The sequence below is a fragment of the Ascaphus truei genome, chromosome 2 (assembly GCF_040206685.1).
Source record: "Ascaphus truei isolate aAscTru1 chromosome 2, aAscTru1.hap1, whole genome shotgun sequence".
Lineage (NCBI taxonomy): Eukaryota > Metazoa > Chordata > Amphibia > Anura > Ascaphidae > Ascaphus > Ascaphus truei.
This window is the reverse complement of record NC_134484.1, coordinates 410290077-410313829: the sequence shown is the minus strand read 5'-3', so window position 1 is coordinate 410313829 and position 23753 is coordinate 410290077. Positions and strand designations below refer to the sequence as shown.

At 44.6% G+C, this 23753-nt stretch overlaps 1 protein-coding gene across 5 annotated transcripts in view; it reads right to left on the bottom strand.

Moving 5' to 3' along the window:
• RUNDC3B (RUN domain containing 3B) overlaps positions 1–23753 on the bottom strand; it is a 237229-nt gene that overhangs the window by 104387 nt on the left and 109089 nt on the right. For all 5 annotated transcript variants that reach the window (XM_075587444.1, XM_075587445.1, XM_075587448.1 and 2 more), the window contains one exon: positions 846–979. In XM_075587444.1, the coding sequence (XP_075443559.1) occupies positions 846–979 (134 nt within the window). The remainder of the gene's footprint in view (positions 1–845; positions 980–23753) is intronic.

Below are 23753 nucleotides of genomic sequence, written 5' to 3'. Positions count from 1 at the left end.
TCATTTTAAGACGCCGGCTCTGGGTTAATTTGTCACGGTGCTCTGCTCCATTTTTTGCACCATTTGTGCTCCACTTATGCCATGAACTTTTGCAGCGTGGTTGTAGGAAAAGTTGGGGGAAGGAGAACGCTTTAGAAATATTACAATGAGATGTATCAATAGTTATGCATATAACTGGTGGTTTTTCTTTTTCTTTGCACCTTAGAAATCGGCCAGGTTTAGGTGGGCATTGGCCTCTTCTCGAAATAGAACTGCGCCAAATGTAAGAACCAAGATGTGAAGGATTCATATATACTGCAAATTGATGCAGATCGTTCCTCCGTGTTCTGTGCAAATTGAACCATTTTGATACATAACCTCCTATGACTGACAAAGATACAGTGTACATTTTACAATTTCATGTTTAAGCTTAATGAACATTTAATTAAACATCCCATTTAAAGGATAGGACGTCCACCACAAGTGGTATATTACATCATAATCATTACATCATGCGTGACTGAAGATAGTTGAGGGTGAAGATGTCACTATTTTCTATTTAGGAAGGTCAACAAGAAATGATGAATCATAATCATAGAATACAAGTATTGCTCACAAATTAATGTATAAATGATTTATTTTTCCATCTTCTGCATGGTCTGCTACCGTACTGTAATTCATCCAGTTTGTGCGATTCCATCACACATCTCCAGTATTACTCTACACTCATCGTACAAGAATAAAGTAATCAGTGCAGCACGTGAAGAATCAAAAATATTTTCAAATGATTGTGTAATCATATGACGCGTATAATGCATATTATGATAAACTATGAAACAGAAGCTAAAAGCTCTGGGTGCTCTTACCTTGGCTCTTGAAGAGCTAACATGTTCCATGTTCTCAATGCTACAGATACAGCTGTGAGAAACTTTAGAGCAGGCAACTTGTATATAATCCCAAAAGCTCCGAGGACTCTCATAACCAAACCAGGTGATATGACCTGAGGAGACAGCCAGAGGAAACAATCAGGACAAATTATCCACACAAGGTTGTATTCTACAAGTCCAGGTTCGTATCAATGTAGATCGCAAAAAAACACACCAATATAAAGATTATGTATATTTATAAATCTAAAAAAAACAGATCCATCCTTTAATTTTGTGCATGCAAATTTATTGCAAATGCACGAAGATTTCAAAGCATAGACATGTTGTCAGCATTTGTTGTGTGTGTGGGATGCTGACCACTACTCATTTGTAATTTACCTCTATAGATTCATTGAGAAAAAGAGCTAGTGTAGTGCGTTGTGGTTTTATTTGACATCACTGGCAAAATAAGGGTAGCCGAAAGGTGAAAATAATCGTTTGAATTGATTTAGAGAATTCTCATATTTGCAGACAACTCATACATGGATATCCACATATATATTGATGACTGAAATAACTGGGGGCGGATTAAAACACACTCCAATAAACTAACATTACATATTCAAAATGATGCATTTTAGATGCCGTTTCTTTTCACAAAACTTGATGCAGCATCTTTAATCCTTTGTAACCTCTTTCCATTCAAAGGAAGAACAAGGAAAATGTTGTATAGATCTGGAAAACGTTTTCTCTGCACACAAAGGCAAGCATCAGTATTTACTCTATAATCATCTGTGACCACACAAAGTACTCTGACTAACTTGGAGACTTGGTTAACCTAACAAAGTATCGCAAGATACAAAACGCGTAGTTCGGGCAACGTTCACTTTCCTGGCTCCTGCTGACTACTGTAGCGTTCAGTCATCACTACCCTCCAGCTCTGCAGACCGGACGCGGTCTACAGTGGAGTTTGTAGCGAGTCGCAGCCCGGACCAGTCAGGGGCATTGCGGTTTTTACTCATGTGAGTGCATTGTTACTTATGTGTGTGACTTTATTAAACATTGTATTTTAACCACATCATCCGGGCATTTTCTACCCTATTGGCATCTGGTGCATCACGAGGGTTCATCCCCCTACACCACAACCCCCACACATGCAGAGGGACGTCACGCCAGAAGACCCAATGCTCAAGACACACTGTGAAGTACAGACTCACACATGGTCCTTATTCTATTGATTTATTACTTATCTTCCTATTTCCCCCGGTCATTCCCCAGTAAGGGTGGATAGCATTGTGGCTTGCGCCTTTGGGTTTGTGTATATTACCTTGCACACCCCCTGTTTGCGACCTTTGGATTGCATGCTGATATTAGTTCACTAGCTGCTGTTTCCAGTTGTGTAATATTTACACTCCTGTTTTCTCTTTGCGCTCCCCTATTCTCCTTCACACTACTACCTATTAAGGATCGCTGGGACGAAGCTCCTCGGGTTCAGCTGCAGAATCTACACCGGACCAGTATTGTTTTGATTATTATTTTAATATCGCCCGCATCACGTGTGTCTGTATATTTTATAAGACACATTACTATATATGCCTTATTCCAGAGTGAGCCTCATTGGAGCGCCCTAGTATCGTCCTACATATGTAACCAATTCACTGGCAGAGGCGCCTGCAATGCACTGCACAGAAGTACTGTTCATTTTATCTTTGGAATTAGCAGTTTGTTAGTAACCCAGGCACAACTCATGGGAAATGGGGAATGGGGAAGAGAGAAATATCCTAAAATACCCCAATTGCAACTGGTTTGCCAATAATATGCGTCCCAACTAAGGTATCACTTTGTACAGTTAACTTCGGACTGTTCCTTAGGACCAGCAATGATGAGGCTGGTTATTAACGGTACAGAATTGAAGGGCACCAATATCTGGATGTACAAGTATAGGATATTGGTGAGATCACATACAAATAAAGTAAAATGACTTTAATACATCAAATACTTATTTCACTCAAATGTTAAAAATGATTAAAATCTGTTTGCTATTAGCCGTGTTACATCTTACCATCACCCTCACATTTTAATAGTTTTTAAAGTTTGAGTGTAATAAGTATTTGATGTATCATATTAGCAAACCAGTTGCAATTGGGATATTTTAGGAGTGCCCCCATTCAAAAGGATATTTCTCTCTTCCCCATTCCCCGTTTCCCATGAGTTGTGTCTAATTACTAAGCTTCCTAGCAAGTTTATATATCCTGGGTGAGCACACTACAGGTAGAGCAAGCTTTCTTTATTCATTAGTAACACAGGCAGCAAAGGTCAGCAAATCTAGTTCCATTCCAGGCACATAGGTTAGAGCGGTTTTATGAAGAGGAAAGCAGACCCAACCCAGAGTGTTAGTTTGCCAAAGCTAGGACTCAGACTTTAGAAACCTAAAATGTAAACACACACACACACAAATCATCTTCTAGTAGACATTGAAAAAAAAGTGAATGGCACAAGAAAAAGAAAAGATCACGCACACAAAAAAACCTTAAATCAGTATCATCACTAACATAAATCAGTGCAGTTACACATGAATAACTCATATACAAATCAAGTGCAACCCTCCCAGTGCTGTCACCATATATTGAAAAGCGTGCCTGAGCCAAACTGGACAGATTTCTCTGTTTCATGTACTAGTTATTGGTTTTTTAAATTACCCACATTTTATTTTATTTCTAATTTAACTTAACAGTCGACGCATTACAAAAATATATCAAATGTACTGTGGTCAAAGTTACAACTAAAAGAAACAGGATGTCATTTTGTAGCAACCACAAAAAAAAAAAAAAAAAAAGACAAAAATGTCAGGGCTAAGTCAGTCGTTCTGAGCCACTAATTGAGCAAGCTGTGCTGAAGTAGGGATATCCTGAAAACCTGACCTGTTTGCGGCCCTCGAGGACTGGAGTTGTGCAGGCCTGATATAGGACCACCATCACAGCACTGGGCCTACAGCTGTAAATGGAAATTCAAGTGATTCCGAATCCACGTTGTCGGTTAGAATCCATTTAAGGATTTGTAAATGGGATTTATGTCATTCAGTATACATTTTATATTCCCAGATTCTATTTAGACTGAACTGAGAAAGATTGTGTAATAAGTAAAAACCCAAAACGACAGATTAACGCATGACAATCCAAAACACACCATGCAAATTGATGTAACAGCAATAAAAACAAAAATCAACACCTCAAAAACATACAGGAAACCATTACGACAATCTTCTATATTACACAATCACAAAAACACTAAAGATCAGTTATTCCGTGATCACTAGTGTACAGATTTATATTGTGTGTGGCTGTTGTAGTCGGGCACAGATTTGATGATCCACCTGATCTACAGGATTCTTTAGCCCATGGAATTGTAAAATAAATTAAAAAAAACTTTCATATTGAAATATCTAGAGTACTATAGACTTTTAGACAGTGACTTTTTAGGCAGTTTGATTAAATAACACAGAAGGAAAGAAACGCAAGCTCCCATAGTGTGATCCATGTTTAATAAAATATCACTGAACAGGCGGTTCAGAATTCTGAACTTCATGTTCAGTGATATTTTATTAGACATGGATCACAGTATGGCAGCTTGCGTTTCTTTCCTTCTGTGTTTGTAGATTCTTTCTGGTCCTGATCGGCGTTCTGTGAAGCTGCAGCTGCTCCCCGAGACCCTTTTGGAAGAATCCTTCCCTTTTTTTCATTTCTTACAAGCACTCTCTTAAGGATCAACTTTTGAGACTTTTTCCACTGTGGACTACACCTATATCCCTTATTCTATATTTTGTATTTTTCAAGTCAACATTTTTGACCTTACATTCAATGGCTCACTAAATATTCTGTCAAATTTGTTTCACCTTTTCACAAATTATTGTTTAATTTGATCTCTTTAACCCTCACACATTAGTATACACTATTATCATTACCATTTTTCACCTTTATATATTAACAAAGGAGGGAATAAATGGTATGAATTGGTATGGTAAATGGTATGATACCTTTTTATCAACTGCTTGTTGGTCCAATAAAAGGCATCATACTTACATGGCACTTACTCCCTCTCCTCCTTTGTTACCACATGGAAGAAAGGACCAACACAGCGACCCGTCCTTCTATGCGTGAACTAATATATAACACAATCTTTTGTTTTCTGTCTGTCTGATGAAATAATACATTTGCACATCAGTGGTCAGAGAGCGTTCTTTTTACGCTTTGTGATTTTATTGCATTGTGGGAAGCGAAAGTTGCACCCGACTCAGCAGAGAAAGATATTCAATGAAGACCATGTCATCAGAAAAGGGAATTCTCCACACAGGAAGAAGCTGCCTTTCATGCATATGCCTTCTGGCTGAGTTAGGTAAAAAAAAAAAAAAAAACACAAAGCACTAAAATATGGTGCACTTACCACAGGCCTCTCTGCCTTTTACTCAACTGGGACATAAGCAGGACTGCACCTTTAACGAGGCAATGCGAAATATATATATATATATATATATATATATATATAAATAAATTAAAATAGAGCAGTTGGCACTCCTGTAGGCAAATTGGAAAGTTGAAGTCATACTGTCTGAATCCAAATTGATGAGTATCACTCACTTGCAGAAACAAATTACACAGTGTACATAGCAATATGTTTAAATATTGCATAGATAAATGCAATAGAGAAGTTAATATTTATAGAAACAGTTGAACCCCGTTATAACGCGGTGCTCGGGGTCCACATTATGAGACCGTGTTATAACCGGGATCGCGTTAACGGGATTGTGAAATTGCCGCAGCGTGAGGACTTACCCAGCATCTGCAGCCCTCTCCTCTCCCTGCTTCATCAGGCTGCGTCCACGTGCACATCTCTAAGGTTTTTTTTTTTTTTTATAACATTCAATGCTTTTTACGGACGCGCGCGACACACACACACACACACACACACACACACACACACACACACACACGCACGCACGCACGCACGCACGCACACACACACACACACTCTAATATTACACAATTGATTTGTTTAAAAAAATAAAAATTAAGAATAAAATATTGATGTTGGTCTACCAAAGTATCTAAAGATCTTACACACCGCTCATAATTTGGACACGCTGTCTATTTATTTATAATATTGAAATAAGTGTTGGGTAGAATTGAATGGTCTTATCTTTCTTGAAATATAAAAAGGTCAGTTGAGGACAAAATAATCTTTTGGATTAAGCCATTATATAAACATGTATTGGCTACTGTTAATACAAATAACTATGTTTCAGAAATGTAAGAATTGTTGATATCCAAGTAGAGCAGTATTGTAGATTTAAAATATGACATGGTCCTTCTTTAAAAAAAAAAATAAATAAAAAAAAAAAAAGACTAATGTTACTAAGCCGTCTCCTAATATCAGTATACCAAATGTTAACCAGGCAAAATAAGCAAATATGAAGGTTACTGTAAGTCCTTGTCATGCTTTTGGCCTCAGGGAATGCCTACTTCACATGTACAGATCACGGTGGAAAGCTCAAGTCAGCAAGAAAACAGCAGCTTGCACTGTTCTTCATACGACCTCGAAGTCATAAGAAAAATGAAGTAAACTCGTTTTGTTACTACTTTTGATGCCTGAGCCAGTAATATTTTCTTCACATTTGCAGACAAAAAATGTTGGCCTTGAGGAAGCCGTGTTTTTTTTTTAACGCAGTACTGAAGCAGGGGGTCTCTGGAGCTGAACTCCACTTAATTTCAGCGCCAGGGACCCCCTGCTTCCCAAAATACCAGCAGTAGCTCCGGCTGGGCATTGCTGGGATATCTAAATGTTAGCTTTAAAACTCCTGCGTCCCTTGGGCCAATAGGAAACCCTCATCCGGTGCGGCTTCCAATTATCCACTTATTTAGGTATACAAATATAGCGCCTTACAAAGCATTCAGATAAATTGCACCGCTTTGAAACTGCAGACCTAGCAATATTCTATGTGTTTTTTTATTTTATTAAATCAGTTCTGTACTATGAGAAAATACTTGTAGCATTAAAAAAAAAAAACTCTGAATGAGATCTTTAATGTATTTTAATGTAACAATTTTTTTGTTTCTATGGCAAACATTTACAAAGTCACATCTCCTTCCTCTTTTGAAACAGGCTCTGGCACACCCCTTTTTGAGTCCTGTCCTATAACAGTGTATCAATTTTATCTAGTGAATGCCTGGTCACATGATCGTCCACACAGAACTTTGCATCTTTGGTCCTCTTCTACTGCAATGACAGATTTTTAGTGAACTCTCAAGCCGAATCTTCGTTGATCGATCACAAGAGAACTGATCGATCTCCAACTTTGCTAATTATTTATCATTGTGTGAATTGTATTGATGCACATATTAGAGGGGGGGGAAACGGCAGCTTTGACTGCTGCTTTAATTACAAATATATATATATATCTCAACCCCGTTATAGCGCGATCCGCTACAATGCAGATCCGCTTTTTTGTACTCACACCTCAAAGATCCTCGCACCTGCCGCTTAGCTTCTCGTGCTTCGCTATGATGGTAACTCAGGCTTTACACCAGGATCCGCTCCAATCCGTCACGCGTCAATCACCGGCACACCAAGCAGGTAGAACACCTTCTCCTCTGTGATCTGATTTGGCGCCAAACACGGACAAACTGGTGTGTAGGTGAATAATGCCATGTGGGTGCTCAAAGGTTTGCAAGTTGCAGGTGCCGTACCAACTCCGATAGGCTGAGCTCTCCCAGCTCCCTACTCTCCCTCTCCGGAAGCTGATGAAGCAGGGAGAGGAGAGAGCTGCAGATGCCGGGTAAGTCCTCGCGGCGGCCATTTTGTTTAAAAAATATTTGTTTGTTTTATTTTCGCGATCCCGGTTATAACGCGGTCTCATTATGTGGACCCCGAGCACCATGTTATAACGGTGTTCAGCTGTATATAGTTAAGGCTAAATCTGTTACCGAATATGCATTAACGTAGAAGTGCACTTTAATAAGAAGATTCCTTTGTGTTTCTTTTAAGACTGCAGAGGGGCTACATATATTTATTTAACCTTAATTTTTAGTTCTGAAATTATTCAGATATACAACACTATAATGAGCTCTCTAGAACACTATCAAAATGCAAGTTCACCATTTACCTCTGTTTTGGTTCATCTACTGTGCATGGTTAAACTTTTCACTAGCTCTACTGCATCCGCAAACTAAAATCATCAGCATCGACTTAATATACCCCGAGACAGGTATATGGTTATAGCCTTGAATGTCTGGTAGAACCCACAAACACAAGTGTGACCATACCAGTTACCACCTTCCAGACACGGAGACTGTGAGAGGAGTCGAAGGGTGAGAGAGATAATGTGAAATTAAACCCTTAAGAACAGCACATTGCTATTTTGCGTGATTGGAGTCATTCATATGGTCAGTAAATGGTATTGATTTTTATAAACCGCGTCTATATGTCTTTGTTAGTGAATACTTAAAGAAACAATATCTTTAGAGCACAGACTTCAGCATTAAGTATGATGCCATTATGTTTTATTTAATAATAATGGTGGAAATAGAATTATCAGTGGGCCATCAGTGATCCTATGTACATACACAGGATGAAAGACGATAGCTTTTAAATTATGTTTAATAATAATAAAAATACTTAGTGGCATTTTAGAGAGTTTGATTTTAAGAAATGTTAAACGGTGTTAACATGGAACAAAAGCTTATTGGAGCTAATTTTAAAAATTATAATGTATTAAATATAGAAAAGGGTATAAACCATTTAAAATAAACCCATTTATCTTTAGGGAAAAAAAAAAAAAAAGAAAAAAAAATAGGCATAATAATAGTAATAATAATAATAATAATAATAATAACAATAAAAGGGGTACCCAGGTATCTATACAGAAAATGTGTGGTACTTCATACTCACGGTGCGATTACACTTGAAGATGCACACTGCTGCATCCAATTAAGCTGCTGGAGCTTTGTAGCACTGCAAGTAGATTACTCATTCAATTGCAGGGGGAAAGCACGTTATGATTCCCCCCTCTGTTCTCAAATGAAGAATTCGTATTTTGGGTTCCGTAGCATTATCATTCTGAAGTTCAAAATCATCAATATCATCTTTATCTGATTGCAAATGTCATATTTATTCTGACTTGAAGTTATGAGATTGTGTTCACACAAAGCAATGATGAAAATCCCCAGGAAACCAAAAATGCTGGAGCTTTATGGCACAAAATGTTTTTTTTTTTTTTTTTTTCTGACTCAGGGGTTAATGAATATATTATTCAGTCGTCTACCAAACTCCCAATCTCACCTTGAATTTTTGATGGTCATTCTCAGTTCCATAGAATAAATATATTACACTAGCTGAGAGACCCGGCGTTGCCGGATGTACCCACCTTCAAAGCTAGCTGCCCCTACGGTCACAACTCCGTTCCCCACTTGACAGCTCCGCCCCCCCCCCTCCTTCACAGGTGCGGTCTCCCCTCCCTGCCCCCCACATCAGTCTGCCCCCCACATCTGTCTGCCCCCCACATCAGTCTCCCCCCGTGGCCTCCACATCACTCTCCCCACCCCCGTTTGCGTGAAGGGTGGGAAGGAAGGGGGGATAATGGAGGGGGGGTGAATAGGGTCTCGGCCGGGAAGGTGGCCATTTTGACACAGTAGCGGTGCCGGCGATGATGGGGCCAGATGTCCAGTGCAAGCGCAGGCAGGGTTGTCGGACGGGAAAGAGGAGCAGGGGAGGGAAGGGCGTGTATAGTGTAGCGGTAAGGGTATATGGCGGTAATGGTGTGAAGCCGGTGAAGGTAAGGAATTTGTGAGGGGTAACAGGGGGATGCATAGCAGAGGCAGTTATTGGGGTATGTGGCCATTTTGTAGGGTGTGCACAGCGGAGATGGTGAAAGAAAGTATTATTGTTGCATTTGGTATGGGTAAGCGGGGACATAGAGGAGCGGGCGGGAAGGTGGGGTGCAAAGCGGAGATGGTGAGCGTGATAGTGGAGCGAGCGGGAAAGTGGCCATTTTGAGAGTGTAAGCGGGGAGCGGCTGTATATAGCGGTGCCGGCGAGAGGGTGATTGTTAGTGGAACTGCTAATCGGAGCCGTGGTGGGGTGTAGTCGGCCATTAGTCAGGCCTACTGAGCGGAGGTCGTGATTTGTGAGGGGTGTAAGCGGTGGAGTGGAAGGGTAAGAGGGGGGGTGGACATCAGAGGCGGTTATATTGATGGTGTGTGATGTTAAAGGAGGTAGAGAGGTGGTGAGAGGGTTTGAAAGTGAGGCGTGTGATGATTGAGGAGGTGGAGAGGTAGTAAAGGGCGCAGGGAGAGAGAGGGTTGGAAAGTGGGTTAGACTTACCAAGGTCAGTGGGTGAGTCCGCAGGGGTGATCCCAGGGGGGTAGGGTGAGTCCGCAGGGAGAGAGTCTCCGAGGCTATGCTGAGGGCTCAGTTTAGGCTTCACAGTCTCGGGTGACAGTCTCAGGGGGTATGGTGAGTCTGCAGGGGTGGGAGTCTGTGGCAGTATGTCTGTGTGTCTCACAGTGGAGTAGGTGTGTCTGTGATGTCAGCGTGTCTGTGATGTCATGGCCAATGAGAGGCGTGGAGGGGGCGGGTGGACCGACGGACCAATGAGATTTCCCACATCTACTAACAATCAAACACTTTTGAGTTTTATATATGTAGATTTCAAAAGTTGCAAAGTAGTAGCCTTTTTGGGGGGGGCATCTTAATTACAGCAATTAGGATAGAAGGTGGATATGAAAAAGGCCCCACACTGGATGTTTAGGGGAAATTCTTAACTGGCATATTTTTTATATAATGATTTATGATACAAACCACCTTATGGTAAAGAACAGAGGTGCGCAAAGTTTTGCTCCTGCGCTCCCCCTGCCTCTTGTCCACGGTGCTCGCGCCCCCCCCCCTTCGCACAGTGCGTCGTCAAATGATGCGCAGGGTCATGTGACGTCACTTGATGGCGCGCTGCTATGGCAATGCGCACGTGATGTCACGCTGCATGACCCCATGGCGTTATTTGACACTGCGTTGCCATGGAGACTCTTCCAGACGCCGGCTGAAGCAAGGTAAATTGAGGTTGCAGAGGCCTCACGCGATCCCCCGGCATTTAATTTTAATGCCTTGGGGAAGAGCGCAGGGCCTCTGCAACCGCCCGCTTCCCCCCAGAAAAATCTCGCGCCCCCAGTTTACACACCCCTGGTATAGAACAACCATGTCTAATTGTGCAATTTGTAAACTGTTAAATTGTCAGATTTGCCAAAAATTGACCCCATTCTTTTGAGAATTCAGTAGTGGGGCTACATTGCCTTGTTTCAATATAATTACCAATTAATTTGCATTACCACCCACAAACACTCACTTGTATGAAATGGTACCCCATTATCTAAACTATAAGAAAATCCGTGTCTACAGCGTTAAAGTCTAACATAGTAACACATGCAGCGAAACAGAGTAAAAACAAATAGCAATATAATAAAATATAAATCATAAAACAAAATGTAACAGCTTTGTCCCAACAACTTCTCATTGCCATTTCTGCCTAATAGTTAACATTTAGTGTGTTAGAGTTAATTATTCTAGGCACTAAATGGTTGTTTCTAATTCAGTGTCTGATGTACCCAAAACATTCCCATTAACCTTGGTTCTCAGCTTAGCTGACATCGCGCTCTCTTATTTAACTTTCCACTTGAACATCTTGTAACATTGGCCATTATAATTGGCTGTTAGGGGAGAGGCTTTTGTGCAACTAGGAAAAGCAGTTGTACTGGTATAAAAACAGACTTTGCTTTATGTAAAGTCACTTCCTCATACACATTTAACTACTTTATTGCCCATTTTCTGAATACACAATTTGACTAGATCACTTTCTAAAACCAGGCCCTCATAGTGATTGACTGGGGCCCTGGTCGTCTTGTGAGCTCACAATCCCTCGTTTATCCCACCCAATGTCACGACATATCTTGGTGATTTTTAATTTTTTCCCCCCAACTAATGATAAGAAAGTATTTTCGTTTGACGAGAGGCTTCTAATATTCATCAACTATCATAATCTCGGAAGGTCTTTTACTGGATTGATTTAATCTTTACATTCCCCATACATTGGCCATAACACACCTTTAACTTATGTAACATTAAAAATTATTTCGTTTATGCCAATATTTAATCGTAACGGGATGAAGAGGTGTCAGTATCCACTGAACACATGCATTGGCACCTTCAACAAATCCAACCTTGATTAACCTTGCAATCACTTTTAGAAGAACAAAGGAGAAACCTTTGGAGATGTGTCCCTGATAGACAAACCACCAATGGTAGGTAAATCCAGCAGACTGTTTCATTTGTAGCAATTATGAACCAGTTTGTCACTTCCAGCTATTTAGTAACATCTCACATCAATGGGTGCTAAGAGTAATGATTTAAATACTATAAGTTGCTGTACATCGATTTGTATCTGCCGAAGTAATATGCAAATTACTCACAAGAACAACAGTAAGAGCAGGGGCATAGCTATAGCCTCTGGGCCCACTCTCCGCCCCAGTCGGCAGCCCGGCCCCCTGCCCACACATTAATTCCCTACAGCGGGCAGGAAGCACAGATTGAAATCCCTTCCTCTGCGGGTGGGCGGGGCCTGAGTCAGGGGGTGGGGCCCTGAGATACAGTAGGAAGGACAGGGGGGAAATTCCTTCCTCTGCTGAGCCGCTGCAGGTGGGCGGGGCCTGGGTCAGGGGGCGAGGCCTCAAGTAGTGCAGTGTGGGGCTGGAGCTGCAGCCGGAGAGACAGGCTGGGAAAGGTGAGAGGGAGGGGAAGGGTTAAATCCCTTGGGTAAAAACAGACGAAAAGGAAAGGATACAGGAAGGTAGAGACACAAAGAGAAAATGAAGTACAAGAGAGGGAAAAGAAAGACATGAGGGAGAGAGAGCGCGAGAGAAAATAGAGAGCGCGAGAGAAAATAGAGTGCGCGAGAGAAAATAGAGAGCGCGAGAGAAAATAGAGAGCGCGAGAGAAAATAGAGAGCGCGAGAGAAAATAGAGAGCGAGAGCGAGTCACATGAGGGGGCCCTGAATTTTTTTTTTGGCTGGGGGCCCTGAATTTTTTTTTTGGCTGGGGGCCCGCACGTGACTGGCTACGCCACTGAGTAAGAGAGTTAATAGTTACTTGACGCAACTCAACCGTATCAGTGTTAGGCCTAGATTTGCTAAACTTCAATATTGACATCGATGCAAGATACTTCTACAGCAGTATTTACTAAAAGGGTTAACACTGAAATAACACTGCGCTAACTCCTTTAATCACAGTGATCTGAGTGGACTAAATTTAACTCCAGGATCGCCAATTACCCTATTGAATGCGTATACGTTGCCTAATTACATGTGCAACAGTGTTACATTTTACTATATTATTGCAAATTACTGTAATTTACTGCTAATATCCCTCAGATACCTGGCGGTTATTGGGATACTGCCTACAAATATCACCAATGTTTAATCGCCTATCCCAGGCTGGCATTTGGCTGGTCATGCCCATGTCTATAATGGCTGACACAGACATAGGCAAAGTAAGACTAGGCAAGCAAGAATGAATGATAAAAATACATTACCAATGATGAACTTAACATATTAACCCTTTAGAAACGGAAGTGGCCCGCCAAGTATGGCTAGCCCATGACTAGCTGTCCCCTTAGGCTACTAAAGGGTTAATAGTTGAAAAAATACATGTTATGCAGTGTGTGTTTTATTTGTAGGCTGTGTTGTATGTTAACCCCTTTTGTGCCGGAGGTAATTCCTTTGCAATGCATTGCTAGCCTCTGGCACTAAAGGGGTTAAATCATTTGAGACCATGAGGATTAATTAAAAGGCCTATTGCATAGCTCTGCGGTATAACCGTTAGACCTCGACACACAATTGCATCACTATGCGTTGACGCTCATTTGTAACGCTAGCGTCAACACAGCGTTACCACTTGTTTGGTGTATGCAAATTAGATTTCATATCGGCACCCACTTCGGACCACACAAAAAAACTTTGTAAATACGGCGAAATTCCAAAACAAATAATCGCGGCAATCCCAATATTACATAACGCGGCATTACCGACTTGTATTCAATTCAGTCCTTAGTGTGATTTGGCATCATTTCTCTCCTGTTTTATAAATGAATGAAGCTGCCAAATAAGGTTTGGCATAAATCAGGCTTGCCAAAAGAACTACACATCAACTCGCGATCCGTTACAACGCGAACCCGCTTATAACGCGATGCAAGTGTGGCTCCCAATTTCTGTATTTATGAATACTTTACAATACGATTATTGCTATCTTAAATACTTTATTGTATAATGCATACAATTGAACATTATTTCTAACGCGATCCGCTTATAACGCGATGTGATTCTTTGGACCCCAAGCACAGCGTTATAAGGGGGTTGAGCTGTATCTATATCTATATATGAAAGCAGAACGGTTATTCAAGAACACGAAGCATGGGATCAAGAGACTTAAAGATTACAAATAAAGTTTACATTAAATATAATTGTGCCCGGTGCTTTTACGAAATATTTGCACTACTTTCTCACATCACTACTTCTTCAGCTTGCTGTTTTTAAAAGTAAATAAATTCTGCAAAAGTAATTTTTCCTTTCAAAAGTAATCTTTCAGATAATTGGTACAAAGTGCTTAAACAGGATGATGCTTTTCTGTATATCTGTAATACGCTTCATTTTTAATGTACTTTGCCAAGTGAAACAAAACACGGATTTCTGGTTTCCTGTCATTACAAATGCAAGATAAATATATGTGGTTTTTATTTTTGCAAACTTAATAGAATTGGAGTAATATGAAACACCCGCGGTAAATATGTTTAACAGCATACTTGTTTATATCCTTGTTTAATTGGAGAAATATGCATGACGAAAGGTTTCTTTTGTAACCATTGAAATTACATTTCTTTTCCCAGCTCACAGTCCTTTGACAGAATATAAATATGTTTGCATTTGTTTAAACTGCAGAAAACACCACACATTACAATCTTCAAAAGGCACTCCCACTAAAATATGTCTGCTTATGTGAATACATTGCAACATATTTTGACAGGTATCTTTTGTAGATGGTAGCCCAGAGATTGGTAAAATATGTTTCAATTCCTATGCCACAAGGAAATACGTGCAGCTCTGAAAAGCACAAACATGATAAAAAGCAACACAAAACTGTCGAAGCTGAGCACAGCGAAACACGTAGGGTCGCTTGGTGGCACTGTGCAGGCATTGTGGAGATGTGAATGGGGCAATATACTGTACGCGGACACGAATGACCTAAGTCTTGCTCCAAGCCGGCTAATAGCAGGACAGGTAAGGGGCGAATACATCCCTGGTGCATCCTCCGTTACTCCAAGATCCGCACAATGGTGATTATACCCCGTGGAGACTAGCTCATTTGTCTCTAGTCTCCTGGCTGTGCACCTTGTTTTTATCCTAGATGTGAGTATTAGAGGCCAATATAGCTTTTTTTAATATATTTTCTATTTTACTAAGAAAAGGCTGTGCTTGTCCTCCTTTTGTTGTTTTCTCTGACTATGGGGGTGTACTGGCAGGACACTGAAGAGCTAAGTAGCACAACCTTAGGCTACGCATATAGTCCGTGCTCAGCACATTGTGGGCGCCTCTTGCCCGAGCGATGTGTGAATTCAAATGTAAGAGATTGGGGAGGCAACAGGGATGTGTGGTGGACGCGTCATGAGGCTGGTTCGCCGTGATTGGCTGAACCACTAACGTGACGCGACTGTCGCTTGAAGAGAAACAGTTTTTTGTCTTTTCAAAACGTGGTCACGCCATCGCGGTAGGCATTCTGCAATTTGTTGTTGTCGCGCGAGCACCATCGCACAGACTATAATCTTAGTCTTAGAGGACTAAGCATCAGACCATTTTGTATTATGTGGACTTTTGGATCTAGACCTATCACCTGTATGTAAAGGAAGTCTGCATACAGGTGAAATGTGTAGGGTGAAGATCCTGAACCACTGAGCTCAAGTCCTAAATCAGATACACATCCTCTGTCTTGGCGGCAAACTTTGAATCCTGATGGAACATCACCTGTGGATACAGAGTTGGAGGAAGAGTAACCTGGATGGACAGAGGCTGACTGGGACACAAGGAACAGCAGTTTACGCTGCACCACATTACAGCATTACTGTAGTGAAGAACCCAGAGGAGGAATGTCCTCAATACATATGCACAGGTATTCTTGGCTTCCCACAGCAGTGTTTGTTCCCTAGAGCAAATATAATCATGCAAGCCACTTGTGCGCGGATCCGGACGGACGATCACGGCAGCAGACTGGGGAGGAAAGAACCGGTGCAATAGCTTCCAGCTGCAATGCGGATAACGTGGAGAGAGAATCACCTCTGCCAGCATAGCACAGGTACCCTCCATTTTCCATCATGAGCACCCACCCCACAAATCTAACCCACGTTCGACCGGGCAAGCCGTGAAGCACACACGTCTGACAATGTCACACCGCCGTTACCCAAGTAAAAGAAAAACCTACACGCTGGGATAACACACTGCATAGAAGCCAAGGTAAATACAAGGACATCTTTGTGCCAAGAGGACTTTTTCATATGCTAGTATATCCAGGGATCTACATTGATATATCTCTTCCTATGCATTACACCTACAGGGTGTTTAAGTATTTTTTACGATATCACTTTTAAAATTGATTTGGGCATATACCTACCTGTTGAAATTTCAAAGTGACGCAACTTTGTGTAGTTATACACCAACTAGGAGGAACCCAACTCTAACCAGAGAGATAGAGGTCACTCTGTTTGCTTCAGTTTCCGGAATTATAATAAAGCGCTTTATTCGACCAACTATTGAAGTTATTCGGGGACCCCCTGTTGGAGTCTCAAGATCCTACCTACTTATCTACACAACATTAAACTCTTGTCACTATGCATCAAGGATATATGGACATATATTAAGTAGGATGTTTATTAGATCATAATACTGCTATATATCATTTAGCTCATGTAAGGTTCAGGTATCTCAATTACTATTCTAGATATTTTACTGTTGTGTATTTTTAAAAAAAATGTGTATTTCACACTTTATATACTTGTTTTGAATGCTTCATCCTTAGGCCCCTCGGCACAGTAGGCTCTGCATTCGTTAGAGATAATTGGGTTTATACGCCAGAGGTTTTTTTTTTCCTATTTGCCTATTTATTTATAGGGGAAATCGAGATCTCCTATTACTCCAGCTCCAGAACACCAATTTTCTTCAAGGACCCGCAAATCTTCTCGTTTGAGGTAACCTTTGCACAGATTATAATTTAATAACCACTTTTTATTACTGTTAGTTATTTCACTTTAGCGCCCCTTATTTTTTCACTATTGATTTTGTGTATGTAACGGGTATTCCACCCCACCCAATCTCATATATAGTGTGGGTGAGTAGAACATGTAGTGTTACCGGTGTGGTGCGTATACCTGTAGGCTCACAGGAGGTCTGAGCCTCCGCTAATGAGAGCCTGGGGTGAATCCTCTGGAACGTTTCTTGGTTCAGCGCCTCCACCTAGGTAGGATTCTAGGGAAGTGTAGAATGACCCTACATAGGAACTCAATCAGAAACCACACACACAGTGATTTATATTATAACTAATGACTTTACTACAAAGAATAATAATAACCTGTGTCCCTCTCACGAGGGGACACTGACAGTGACGTCTCGCAGGACGATTCCCCGACACCAGGTGATCCCACCCAGTGTCCCAAGAACCCCACCCAATGTCCCGTACTCTTACAGAGATAGTCACTGGGTGACTGCGCAGTCACTAAACCTCTAGGCCTGTTGGTGCACATGTGATGACATAATACCTGCCGAGCACTCCGGTGCTCGGGTCAGCAACAAGCTTCTAAAAGGATCAGTCGAGCGATGCCTCCTTCTGATCCTCCAACCGAACTCCTGCAGACAGTAACACAGTCTCTGTGGACCCCAACGTGGGTCCAACCGCTTTCCGGGAACAGCAACGTGACACACCCTGCACTATAGGCCGTCCCTATAGCACAGCATCCTTAAGTGGCTTAAGGGTCAATCTCCTAGGGCATTCGGGGTTGCCTATCCTATATAGGTAGGTCTTGTACCCACCCTACTCATAATACGGGCCCTGGGCCATGGATCCCCGGACTGGTTACCGCTATGAACCCCCCCCAGTTGCCTCGTACTACGCGCAACGCCGGCCTGGGCAATGGCTCCCCGGATTGGTTACCGCTATGAACCCCCCCCTCGCCTCGCCACTCGCAACACGGACCCTGGGCTATGGCTCCCCGGACTGGTTACCGCTATGAACCCCCCAGCTGTCTCGTGCCACTAATTCACCTAAACGCCTGCCGCAACGCTCTGCAGACTAACCTAAGCCCCCTTATCCCTGGCTATCCCCTAGCACTGACTACCATGAGTGACAGGGTCCCTCTCTGAGACTATCCCTGGCAACACTCACTAACCTGGGGTAATACAGGGTTAACTAGGGCCTTAGTGCAGGGAGTCTCCGGCTCCTGCACCCTACCTCCTTCCTTCCTTGGGCTCCTGACTCTGACTGACGTGACTCATGCAAAGCCCGGGAAATGTATCTCTTTTCCCGGGCTGAGCTTCCTCCAGCCCTATTGGCCACTATCAGGCACCTGGTGCCTGTCTCCCTATGCCTCCTGGGAATTGTAGTTCCCAGGGGGCTGCTACACCATTGGGGCCGCGTGCGCGCTTCTCCTGTGCCTGCGCGAACTACCAATGGCCGCCTCACTGTTTCCTGCTCTGTCTCTGCCCTCGCGCGACTCTTCCCTGCCTCTCGCAGCCTCCCTGCGCATGCGCGAGATAACTGGGCCGCCGGGGACTCACTGCGCATGCGCGACTCGAAGCGCAATGGCGGCGCCCTGCTCTGCGGCCGCCGGGACCTTAGAGACGCGATCGCGGCCTTAGCAACGGCCCGATCGCGTCCCCGGCAACCGGCCACAGGCAGGAGAAGTCGCGCTGCTCCCTGCTCCAGCCCCCACCCTTGGAAGCAGCCGTCGGGGTTTTCAGTACCCGCGATCGAGCTGCGCCAGGGAAGGGGGGTCTCCAGGGAGAAAAAGGTGACCTGGCTACACTCTCCCCCTGGTGAAACACCCAACGCCCTCGCTTGGGGAACGACATCACATGGCACAATTTTACACAGTGAAAAATGGCATGGCATAACCCGTACTCTTAACAGATCGGCTGCAACATCCTCAAAACATGGCACATTTTCACACAATGAAAAATTACATGGCATATCACACCCACTATTACCCGAGGCCAGCTGAGTATCAGCTGCTTGCTGAGACCATTTGTGGGGTGCCCCTAACTGATCAGATGGGGGTACCTCACTTTTGCGTCCGTGAGCCTCCCCGGAGTGAATCTCGCGGAAAGCACACCCTGGAGTAACAGTCACTGGTTCAGTGCTACTTCCTCCCCCTGGTGGAAGGAATAGCACAGTGTCCTTCACACCAACCTTTACTTGATCATCCATGGCCTGGAAGCAGCAGGCAAGGCGGCCAGGACCTTTCCCTCGGTCCACTACTTGACGAATGGGCCGCTTCTTCTTGGGCGCAAAGGAGGCAACTTCTACTAGCTCCTTTGCCACATAGTCCTTGTCCCTACATACGTGCTCAGCTTCCACTGAGAAGCGAGAATTGGACACTGTCTCTTTACTCAAAGTCTCTGCTTCACCTGGCAGGGGGTAAAGAGTAGACACCTTACCCCTGCGGTGATTCACAGTGGCCAACAGGTCCTCGGGGACGCTGTCAGTTTCCACCTTGGTGGTATCGGGACCTGTCCCCAACTCTTCTGGGACAGTCCACTCACGGACTCGAACTTCGGGAGCGTTGGATCCCAGTCCTGGGACCACTGGCGTCGGAGCACACGGGCTCACACTCCGCTCAGGAACCGTAGCTTTGGCCTTCTTCACGGCCACCTCCATCTGAGTCGGTGGGGAACAAGGGGGGTCCTTACCACTCTGCTGGCTGACGATGGGCTTCCCTTCTTCCGGAAGGATCGACGGTAGACACTGGTCCACTCTCATCTCTGGACAGCTACCTTCTAATGAGGACACCTCCACCAGGACGCGATGCAGAGGGGAGCCCTTCGCCCGGGCGACCAGACTTAAGGAGCCATCGCGCTCCGCGGTCACCTGGAGGCTCACCCCCGACACCCCTGGGGCAGTCGACTCACCCTGGTCGTCTGTAGGTACTGGTCCCACGCCTAGGACCGATGGTACCTCTGTAGTAGGTCGGACTGACCATTGTAGGGCACACGGGCCCACAGCAGGGTCCGCAACATCGGGATACACCTTTTCCAGGGTACACGGACCCACAGCAGACTCTGTATCCTCTGCATCACCGCTGGGGTGGTTCGCCGGTAGGCGCATCGCCACCGATGGGTCACTTGGTTCCATAGCTAGCTTGGCAGGTGATTCCTGCTCAGGAACCGGATCTAGAATGTTCACGAGGGCACACGGGCCCTCCAAAACCTCCGCTCTTGAGGTAGGTATATTAGCAGCATTGACCGGCTCAGTAGAGGGGTTCATCGCATCTTCCTCGGTGGGTTCCGTAGGCCGCAGCATCATGGGCTGCAGGAACTGTGCTCCGCAGCAAACACTCTTGGGTCCCCAAGTCAATTTTCCACCTGGGAAGTCACACTGAGTACAAACACATTGTATGCACACCTCTTTGTCCACCCTTACCACCTGCTTGTCTATTGGTGGCCCACAGGGGTTAAAGTCCATACCACCAGACAAATTTAAGTCCTTTTGCAAACATGGGCACAAAAGAAAAGACAAGCTTCCTCCTTTTCTACGCCATGCTCCATACAGCTGCGGGTGTGTTTCTCTGCATCCCGTACTTTCCTTAGGAGGAACAGAAATTGCTGATAGCTGTTCACTGTGCTCACTCACATGGCGGGGGCGGGGCTCTGGTTTTCCCGCCAACCCCGGACAGATTTCTGCAACCTTTTTCTGAGCAGCCTGGCAGTCAGAAGCACATGTGCCATTTTGAGTGGGCGGGAGCCGCCATTTTAGCTGTGACTCACTGTTAGTATTCCCTGCTGCAGAAGCCTCCATTTTGACTACAGTCCTGTTAACTACACTGCAGCTTTTTGCATAGATCATGAGACAGTCCCTTGCGGAGGACTCTGGTAGGGTTAATACATGGGGAACAGTCTCTAGGCATATGTCACGCGTGGTGAACAGGAGATAGGTAATCCCCCGGCCGTCAGTATCCAGCTTATAGTCTGTCACCCGGGCAGTGGCCAATTCCGGGCAAGTTCTTACTTGTGCGCGCATTGTGGACAAGGCCGTATCATGGGATACTCCGGCCACTACAAACACGCGCCTTGGGGATAATTGCCGCGCTAAGGCCCAGTCATCGACGTCTTGCTGTGACGGCACCGACATGATGAAAAATATGAATCGGACAATTTAGAGGAAAAAAATGGAACAGGGCACCCCAGGTCTCTCTCAGCAGCGCCTCCAAATGTAACGGGTATTCCACCCCACCCAATCTCATATATAGTGTGGGTGAGTAGAACATGTAGTGTTACCGGTGTGGTGCGTATACCTGTAGGCTCACAGGAGGTCTGAGCCTCCGCTAATGAGAGCCTGGGGTGAATCCTCTGGAACGTTTCTTGGTTCAGCGCCTCCACCTAGGTAGGATTCTAGGGAAGTGTAGAATGACCCTACATAGGAACTCAATCAGAAACCACACACACAGTGATTTATATTATAACTAATGACTTTACTACAAAGAATAATAATAACCTGTGTCCCTCTCACGAGGGGACACTGACAGTGACGTCTCGCAGGACGATTCCCCGACACCAGGTGATCCCACCCAGTGTCCCAAGAACCCCACCCAATGTCCCGTACTCCTACAGAGATAGTCACTGGGTGACTGCGCAGTCACTAAACCTCTAGGCCTGTTGGTGCACATGTGATGACATAATACCTGCCGAGCACTCCGGTGCTCGGGTCAGCAACAAGCTTCTAAAAGGATCAGTCGAGCGATGCCTCCTTCTGATCCTCCAACCGAACTCCTGCAGACAGTAACACAGTCTCTGTGGACCCCAACGTGGGTCCAACCGCTTTCCGGGAACAGCAACGTGACACACCCTGCACTATAGGCCGTCCCTATAGCACAGCATCCTTAAGTGGCTTAAGGGTCAATCTACTAGGGCATTCGGGGTTGCCTATCCTATATAGGTAGGTCTTGTACCCACCCTACTCATAATACGGGCCCTGGGCCATGGATCCCCGGACTGGTTACCGCTATGAACCCCCCCCAGTTGCCTCGTACTACGCGCAACGCCGGCCTGGGCAATGGCTCCCCGGATTGGTTACCGCTATGAACCCCCCCCTCGCCTCGCCACTCGCAACACGGACCCTGGGCTATGGCTCCCCGGACTGGTTACCGCTATGAACCCCCCAGCTGTCTCGTGCCACTAATTCACCTAAACGCCTGCCGCAACGCTCTGCAGACTAACCTAAGCCCCCTTATCCCTGGCTATCCCCTAGCTCTGACTACCATGAGTGACAGGGTCCCTCTCTGAGACTATCCCTGGCAACACTCACTAACCTGGGGTAATACAGGGTTAACTAGGGCCTTAGTGCAGGGAGTCTCCGGCTCCTGCACCCTACCTCCTTCCTTCCTTGGGCTCCTGACTCTGACTGAAGTGACTCATGCAAAGCCCGGGAAATGTATCTCTTTTCCCGGGCTGAGCTTCCTCCAGCCCTATTGGCCACTATCAGGCACCTGGTGCCTGTCTCCCTATGCCTCCTGGGAATTGTAGTTCCCAGGGGGCTGCTACACCATTGGGGCCGCGTGCGCGCTTCTCCTGTGCCTGCGCGAACTACCAATGGCCGCCTCACTGTTTCCTGCTCTGTCTCTGCCCTCGCGCGACTCTTCCCTGCCTCTCGCAGCCTCCCTGCGCATGCGCGAGATAACTGGGCCGCCGGGGACTCACTGCGCATGCGCGACTCGAAGCGCAATGGCGGCGCCCTGCTCTGCGGCCGCCGGGACCTTAGAGACGCGATCGCGGCCTTAGCAACGGCCCGATCGCGTCCCCGGCAACCGGCCACAGGCAGGAGAAGCCGCGCTGCTCCCTGCTCCAGCCCCCACCCTTGGAAGCAGCCGTCAGGGTTTTCAGTACCCGCGATCGAGCTGCGTCAGGGAAGGGGGGTCTCCAGGGAGAAAAAGGTGACCTGGCTACATGTACAATACTGGGGAAAAAACTGCCAATTAAAAGAAAAATCCTAGTTAAAGAGAACAATATTAATACAAACAATAAATATATACAATGTAACATTTAATTGTTGCCTTTATGTTGCTGATGTATGGATAATGTTTCCATTTTCGCTCTTCCTGACAGAAAATGTAACTCTTTACCATCACTTTATAACGTTTAAGCCCATACAACACGAAAGCATACTAATGTGTGTTCCTGAATTACTGATTACTGAAGTGCCAGGCCACAACCAAATTCTGCCGGAAACTATCATGGCTCAGGGTAGGACTATGCGGTAAAGAGAACGTGCAGGTGGTGTAGGACCTGCAGAAAGTGTTCACCTTGACGTGGTGGTTATACTTTAAGCTTATAATGCTTTTGCCAAAGGATGGACTAATGACCCTTAGTTATGAGAATAACAGATCGTATTTAATAATTTGTCATGTTGGATGTACAGTAGAATTGGAGCTTTTTTGTCTTATTGTAGAACTATTTGAGCTAATAGAAGTCAGTAGAAACCCAACTGCTTGGGGCAGCACTGAGAGACCAGAGGAAACACAAGAAGCACAATAGGGTAATATTGCAGGCACTCGATAACGTGGAGTTT